Source organism: Synchytrium microbalum (genome assembly GCF_006535985.1).
Source record: "Synchytrium microbalum strain JEL517 chromosome Unknown SmJEL517_scf0013, whole genome shotgun sequence".
In the NCBI taxonomy this organism is placed as follows: Eukaryota; Fungi; Chytridiomycota; class Chytridiomycetes; order Synchytriales; family Synchytriaceae; genus Synchytrium; species Synchytrium microbalum.
Window position 1 is genome coordinate 394,685 of NW_022158362.1, and position 8,178 is coordinate 402,862.

Sequence of the window (8,178 nt, forward strand, 5' to 3'; positions counted from 1 at the left end):
GATCCACGATGATTAAAAGAACCTAACTGCTTTGGAAAGTCAACCTGGGTTGGCAATGAATCAGAATTGGCTCTCTAGCCTTTGTGAGTGAACTTGAACGGTAACAGCGACTATGAAGCTTTGCACAAAAACCACAACGGAACCAAACGCATCGTTACTGAAATTAATCCACACTGTATTTTGAAACTCGTATAAAGGGTAGTCTTCATCATCCCAACAAATTAAGCCTTGTTGATGATTGTGATCAAAAGATCACGATAGTTAGATCCGGTTTCGGTTTGAACACGGGCACTATTTAAATAGATTAGGTTGATACATAATATAGTCTTTTTTTGTTAAAACAAAAATCACTGGAGGGCTCACGACAAAGTCTTTCCATAGCTACGTTCGAATGCAGACTTAATTGGAGCCAGAACTCGAGGATCGCGACAGAGAGCAATTAAACGAGTAAGTTTTTTCTCGTTGCAGCCTAAGACGAGTTTGGTATGAGCATAGGAACGTGGTTGAGTTTGCTTTTGCGGCCTATCCGTCCATACCAATTCCAGACATGGCTGATTCGATCGATTCTGCAATATAAGCGGGATGATCGCGAATGGATTTAACTATTGAAATGGAAAACGATTTAGTTGGTTAAACGAAAAGTGACAAAAGACAGGATGCGTCAAGTCACCAATGGCCAACAGAACATGTTCTAGATCAGAGCCTGTTTCAGACTTGATGACTCTGGCAATGTCCTTGTTGTGAGTACGGGTATATCCTTCAAATACTGCACGTAAATGACCCCCAGGACGAGTACACAGTACCGAGATGAATTCGCCAACGTCGCAACCTATTCTAGGCGCGTCAGCAAAAGCCGACCGAACGACAGTTAACGTGAATTGCATTCTGCTTACCAATGCGACCTTCCCCACTGCGGTAAAGGAGATCAACATCATCTTGTACATTCCATTCACCACCTTCGTTACGTTGTCCTTGCAATAAAGCAATCAGAGCCTTGCCAAAATTACCATCTATGGAATAAACAGTGGGAAAAATGGTCAAGGTGACAAAAAATGGAAGACACGGTATAGATAATTCCTTACGAGTCTCTTTAGCAACCTGATGCTCCAAGTTCTGACTATAGAGTGCCTGGAAAGCTGCCTTGATTTCAGCCATTTCGGCATTGTTGCATCCAACAAGGACATCAATCAAAGCACTTTCGTCAGTTCCAGCTCCCTTCATGGCAGCCTTTAATTCTATAGCAGCGCACTCAGCGACTGGAAGACAGCATAATTCTGCCAATTTCCCGTAATTGCCACTGGTTTCATTACCAACGGCTTCGTAAAGGGATTTGGCATAGTTGGCCTTGTATGCGTGATTTAACTGTCCGGCATTAGAGGCATGCAAGTTACCGAGGATGTTGATTAGTGAGGCGTTGTCTATGAGAAATAAGATTTGTGGTCAGGAAAAAACCATTGCATCGGGCACTCAAGCAATGTTGTACTTACCACAACCAAGACCCTTCATAGCTGTATGTGCTCTAAGAACCAAATCAGCGACTTCTTGAGAGCTCAATGGTTGAACAGTGGTCTCGAAAACACTAAGAGCAGCCATGGCTGGCACGAGGTCGACAACAAGTGCAGCAGCAACTGGGGCTTGTTCGACAACAGGTTCAGGAGCTCTCTCAACAATTGGAGCTGGAGCTTCAACCACCACTGGAGCTTGAACTTGCTCAACAATAGGAGCAGGCGCTTGATAAACTACAGGAGCAGGTACTTCCTGAAACATTTGAGGTGGAGGGTAGAACACTTGTTGTTCTTGATGTTGAGGATGGTGGTGGTGATGATTGTGGTGTTGTTCTTGGTGATGTTCTTGTTTGATTTGATTTGGCATCTGGAATATGGGCATGGCCATCTGCTGCATTGGTTGCATGGGATGATGGTTTTGGTGAATTTGTTGGTTTCCGATTTGGTTGAACATGGGGAGTTGGCCATTGTTTGGGCCGCTATTGATCTGACATGTAGACGAAAACAAGTGACGTTACTATTGACATCAACCACACGAAATAGACTCATCTGCGTCAACTTTCCAACAAAAGAAACTTACATCGATTTCAATGTTGATTCCACCAATCTTTATATCGAAAGCGAAGGGCATTTTAATTTTTCTGAGAAAGAGAGGAGCTTGTGTGTGTTGTATTTGTTGGTTGTGATAGGTGTTCAAAAGTTGCTTTGTTCAGCAATCAGCAACCAACCCTTTCGTGGTTTGGACGTCGGCGTTACGCAGCTGCATAGCAACTGACGCCTTTCAAATTAGCGACAAGAGGCATTGAAGTGTGGTTTGAGTCACCTAGTGTTGTCGTCTTCAGGTTTGCTGGAAATGCGGCAAACGCAAAACTTGGGTTCTCGGAAAGCAGAGACTCCACCAAAACTCGTGTCGCGTAGGAAGTACAGTATATCACATCTTTCTATTTTACAATATATTTGACTTGCACCTACTTAATTAGAAGCGTCTCGGGGTTTCTGCTCTCGCGTCATTTTCAAAAAAAAAGTCCTAAACTACGCGACGGTACAGTTACCATTTTGAAGACACGACACAGAATTTCCAGCCTTCCCTGTGAGGGGTTGTGTTTAGCCAATCGGTTTGTTTCACGACTAGGGTGTGGGATCATTCCAACCACATCGAACGACTCCTAAATAACTTTCCCCTTGTTGCTTCCTTACGCTGTCCTTACTTGTTTGAACGAGAACTTGCTCCTATGGCAATAAACCGTCTAGAAGAAGAACATAAGCCCAAAGCTCTCACTCTACCAAGGCAACGATACAATGCCGGTCAAAACTCGGCATCAGTAGACTCGCCAACAACCAAATCAAAAACAGCGACACTCGCACATAAACTATCTACAGATGAGTCCCCCACGTCACCTGCTGTAAATGGAAAATCTAGATGTTGGATCTGTTGGGAAAAGCAGGAATCGTCGAAGAACCGGCTGATTAAAGTATGCAATGGGTGCAAAGACGTTGATTTAAAATGGGTGCATCAAGTAAGGGCAGTTGTAAATTATGTATCCAGGATTGAATTGTAGCTGATTAGTGGCTTTTGACGTATAGGACTGTATCGATCAATTTATTGGTAAACTGCCACCAACTCCCTTAACACCACGAATACCTCAATTGGAAATGGTGGAAGCTGAACCAGAAGGTATTGAGAAGCAATGCTGAAGATGCTTCATCTAAATTACTTACGAGAAACGTGCTTCTAGGACATGTCTTTGTCAATGGCCGAAAGAAACGTAAGCTTCGTAGCCTTGAAAGTTTCGTCGTAGTTGTTTTTATGGCCTAACACTCGATATTACTGCCGAAATCTAAGAGATCCAATATCGATATAACTGCTCTCGCTGTAATGACCCATACATCATCACAAAGCAGCAAATCCACCCTTTAGTCGCACTTTGGACAGAAGACGTTCAGCTCAAAGCCAGTGTTGCGGTATGAATATCAGTGAGAAACACATTTGACACGTTTCTCACCCCGTCTTTCATATAGCTGATGAGCTTGTGTATATTGATAATCACGTATTCATGTGCCAAAATGTTGTTGGAGGCCCGAGTCCGTGATGAGGTCGTGTTTAGGATAGGGTGGGGAATGGTTGCTGTTCACAAATCTACATTTGCTGTAGCTATGTTTATCTTGTGCCATGCAGTAAATGCTGTGACGTGGAAGGTTGTGATTTCATTCTGCAGTGGAAGGTCCATAAAACGTGTAACAAGCGTGTCTCATATAAGTTAGAGGCCAATTGCAATAATTAGTTTAATCAATACCACGTAAACATTGAATTGTCTGTGTTCGTCCTCATTTTTCTAATTGCAAACAAGTCAACCCAATTTGCTGCGTGAGGAAACTCAATAATCAAGATGAGAGTAGTCATTAAGGGCGGTGTCTGGAAGGTACAGTGGCACATATCTGGCTTGCTGGCGTTCTCCTTTTATTCCATGGTTGAGAAAACTAACTCGAATTCCCAATTTTGAAACCCCTCTTCTAGAATACCGAAGATGAGATATTAAAGGCTGCCGTAATGAAGTATGGCAAAAACCAATGGGCCAGAATATCATCTCTACTTGTCCGAAAGACGCCAAAGCAATGTAAAGCTCGTTGGTATGAATGGCTGGACCCTTCCATCAAAAAGACAGAATGGTCTAAAGAAGAAGATGAAAAGCTACTACATTTGGCCAAATTGATGCCAACCCAATGGAGAACTATTGCTCCTATAGTAGGACGTACTTCTGCTCAATGTCTCGAGAGATATCAAAAGCTGTTGGATGAAGCTGAAGCCAAGGACGGCGAAGATGATGGTCCAAATGCTGATGATGTTAGGAAGCTCAGGCCTGGTGAAATAGATCCAGAACCTGAGGCCAAACCTGCAAGGCCAGATCCAGTGGATATGGACGAGGATGGTACGTCTTAATGTGTTTTTTTCTGGCTGCCTGTTAATTTACGTCAAGCATTCGCGTTCAACTCGCATTTTCGATCAAATAACCGTGAGCCAACCTCTTTATTCACAAATTATTAGAGAAGGAAATGTTGTCTGAAGCTCGAGCTAGGTTGGCAAACACTCAGGGCAAAAAAGCAAAGAGAAAGGCCCGTGAAAAGCAACTAGAAGAAGCTAGACGACTCGCCAGTCTTCAAAAGAGACGAGAACTCAAAGCCGCAGGGATAGATATGAGGAAGAAGAAACAAAAGACTGGAATGGATTATAATGCAGACATACCGTTCTATACTCCAGCTGCAGCAGGCTTTTGGGATACTTCAGACGAACGAGATCGAGAATCTAAAGCTGCTCCTAGTCGAGTAAATGTATTATTATCGACTCTGGAAGGCAAACGCCGATCTGAAGTTGAAGATGGTGAACGTAAAAAAGATGCTAAACGACAAAAGACGCAAAAGGAAGCCGGTACTTATGTGCCCCCTTCTGCTGTAAAGGCCGCAGCTATGGCTCAACAAATGTCTCAACGAAACAGGTTGGTATTGCCTGCTCCTCAAATGGGTGAAGCCGATTTAGAAGAGTTGGTGAAGTTGGGCTATGAAGGTGAAGCCGTCAAGGCCATAGTAGGTGACGATGGTGATGCTTCCAAGAGCCTGTTGGGTGACTACTCATTGATTCGGACCAACCAACCCACTCGAACGCCTCGAGCAACCGCAACGAATGATAATATACGTGTAGAAGCCCGTAATTTAAGAGCCATGACTGAAGCCCAAACACCATTGCTTGGAGGATCTATTGATGTAACTCCATTTGCTGAAGGCGGTACTGGATTCGAAGGTATCACTCCACGACGTGCTATAATGCAAACACCGAATCCATTAGCTGCTCAATTGACTCCACGGGCTGGAGGTCCAGGTGTATCCATGACTCCTCGTGATTTTGGAACTCCAAGATCTGTAGCTGGTAGTACCGTTAGCAGTAGCATGGGTAGCAGTCGTGTTGGTGGTGGTAGGACGCCGTTACGTGATGAAATGGGTATAAACACACCACGAGATGATTATGGAGGCTCATTTGAAGACACTCCACGTAGCGTATCTAGTAGAGGCCGACAAAACTTGATACGAGAGCAACTAGCATCACACTTTGCCTCGTTGCCCAAGCCAAAGAATGACTTTGAAATAGTATTGCCAGATCGTCCATCCGCCAACGACGATGACTCTTCCGAACCAACTGTGCAGACAGAAGATGCAGCAGATATCTTAGCACAACGAGATTCAGTAAAACGAGCTGAAGAAACATCTAGGTTGGAACGAAGGTCCAGTGCTGTGAAACGAGACCTGCCTCGTCCTGTCATGTCTAGCACATCTAGTACTGACATAGACGAGAATGAAACCGATCCAGAACGCCTCATCCAGAGCGAAGTAGAACGTCGTCTTGGATATGATGCTGTATATTATCCAGCAGCAGGTCAATCACGTCTGACAAATGGAATAGCACATGTAGCAGACGAATCATATACCGATGATGACTATGTTGCAGCCTGTCAATTACTCAAAGACGAAGTAGCAGCCACGGAACCTTTGGATGATACTTTATATGACAGTATCACCTCAAAGTATACGTATTTGAGAACCGAATCGGCCTATGTAGAAACATCCAAAGTCACTGATGATATGCTTATATCTCATTATGAAGCCGAACTGAATGCAGCACGACTGCAAATGTCTCGAGATGCAACAGCGGCTGGTAAATTAGAAAAGAAATTAAGTGTCATGTTGGGAGGGTATCAATCTCGAGCAGCCAATCTACACAAGACTCTAACTTCCAAGTTTGAAGAATTGATGGACGCTCGTGCTGAATTGAATGCATTTAGCAAGTTGAGGCAATTAGAATTGGATGCAGCTGAATCTCGTATGGATAAATTGAAGCAGGAAGTCGTGGGTTTGGAACGACAAGAAACGGATGGACAAGAACGTTATAAGCAGCTGCTTGAGGAACGTGAAGCTCTTATTGAGCAAGGCCTATAAAGCTCAAAACAATGTAAAGTGCGAACAGTAATACAACGACGACGACGAGTCTTTCTGTAGTTCTATCTGATCTCCTGCGTTCTTGCGAAATACTACGTCTAAGCTTAAGATAATGTAAAGGGAGTTCGATAATAGACGAATTATAACAAGGTTTCCTGCAGGTTTCGTTCATCGCACTTGTTGATCCACAGCATCACGCACCTTAAGCATTCCTTTAAACGAAATGAGTAAGTGTGGCAGTCGGAGCTGCGAAAATGCCGTTCAGGATGGTCAAAAGTTCTGCTCCAGTCGCTGCGAGACAATTGAAAAGGACTACCAAAGTCTGTGGACTGGAGTCAAGACAACAACCAAGACCACCACCAAAGTACCACTACCAAGGCAGACCTTAAGTCTCTCTTCATCTTTAAAGTCTTCATTAGCTCCGGATGCATCTCCTGTCAGGTATGACTTGAATGCATGGCGAAGCTCGGCAAACATTTGAACATATTTGGTCCAAAAGTTGATGCGCATGGATTTGCATTGATCTGACAATCATCATGTACATAGGAGTGCACCTTCAAGGTATATAACACGTTTGGAACATTGTTTTCTATTGAAAATCAAAAAGAGATTGCTTACACAATGACACCACACAAACACTCAACCTCGGAATGTCTGTACAGCTCTGCTTCTCAAGTATGAATGCCGAGATATCGTATGCGTAACGGTGGGACTAATCAGAATACAATATGCTTCTTGATCTGTAGAACTCTACTGTCGCTCCTACCTTGTCAGCAACACCGAATCTCTGGCAAAATCCTCCACAACAGCAAACACGACAACCATCGCCATCGTCAACACGTACAACACCAGCTCCGATCGTAGAGGATACAGCCATGGATGTAGACACTGGATCTATTACAGGACAAGCATCACCACAGCAACAACCAAAGGCTGCCAAAGGCGTGACAGAAAGCATCAACAGCAACAGCCCGTCACTAAACAGCAATAGCAATATACCCACCAATGGAGCACTCACGAATCAAAAACCACCATTCACCACTAACCCACCAACAGAAGACGACGGAGACAGTAGCACCAACAGTGGCGAAGGACCATCAACTCCATCATCCATAAACAATAACAACTCGGCGTCATCTACTACAACTCGCAAACACGATGTCCTTGACACAGATAATCTGATTGATAATCGCACGAAACGAGTCAGGGCTGTACGACCACCTGCTGGGGTATTGAGTAAAGCAAATGCATGTCAGTGGTGTCAGGAAAGGTTTCCGTCTGCTGTCGATCTTGTTGTGCATCGTCAGCAAGCGCATGTTATTGGTGGGTTGGGGAAGGGTGGTGATCCAGATGGGAGGTGGTTTTGTGGTGTGTTGGCGTGTACGCATGACTTTGGAGATGCGAAGGCTATAGGTAACTACTGTGGACGGCCTTGTTTGGTGTGTTGTTGGATTCTCAAACTACTTTTTGTTGTTTTAGCTTTGCATCGAGAGGCTGCTCATCCCGAGCTATTCGGAGCACATGGTATTGCTGTTATACCAATCTCGTTCAAGAATGAAGAAGAAGGCCAACAGCAGGATGCTACAAAGGAAGCGTGAATATGTACGACCAACAGCTTGCACATGATATGCTAGAAAGGAAGCTTGACAACAACCAACAGCACACAGCACACGTAAATCACTGCATCACA

General features: G+C 44.1%; 3 protein-coding genes across 3 annotated transcripts; 2 read left to right on the forward strand and 1 right to left on the reverse strand.

Annotated features, from left to right (window-relative positions):
• Nucleotides 1-522: 522 nt before the first annotated feature.
• Nucleotides 523-2,136, reverse strand: SmJEL517_g02899 (uncharacterized protein; the record flags this gene model as incomplete). The annotated part of the gene is made up of 6 exons (XM_031168827.1): nt 523-602; nt 671-829; nt 894-1,010; nt 1,083-1,418; nt 1,488-1,992; nt 2,086-2,136. 6 exons carry the CDS (start codon nt 2,134-2,136, stop codon nt 523-525), a joined length of 1,248 nt encoding a protein of 415 aa, XP_031025261.1.
• Nucleotides 2,137-2,737: 601 nt separating this feature from the next.
• SmJEL517_g02900 (uncharacterized protein) lies at nt 2,738-3,767 on the forward strand (the record flags this gene model as incomplete). The annotated part of the gene is made up of 5 exons (XM_031168828.1): nt 2,738-3,022; nt 3,090-3,180; nt 3,242-3,271; nt 3,349-3,467; nt 3,525-3,767. 5 exons carry the CDS (start codon nt 2,738-2,740, stop codon nt 3,765-3,767), a joined length of 768 nt encoding a protein of 255 aa, XP_031025243.1.
• A 125-nt stretch (nt 3,768-3,892) lies between these two features.
• SmJEL517_g02901 (uncharacterized protein) lies at nt 3,893-6,488 on the forward strand (the record flags this gene model as incomplete). Its single annotated transcript, XM_031168829.1, has 3 exons — nt 3,893-3,925; nt 4,021-4,432; nt 4,549-6,488. The coding sequence occupies 3 exons, from the start codon at nt 3,893-3,895 to the stop codon at nt 6,486-6,488; spliced, it is 2,385 nt and encodes a 794-aa protein (XP_031025190.1).
• Between the last annotated feature and the right edge of the window lie 1,690 nt (nt 6,489-8,178).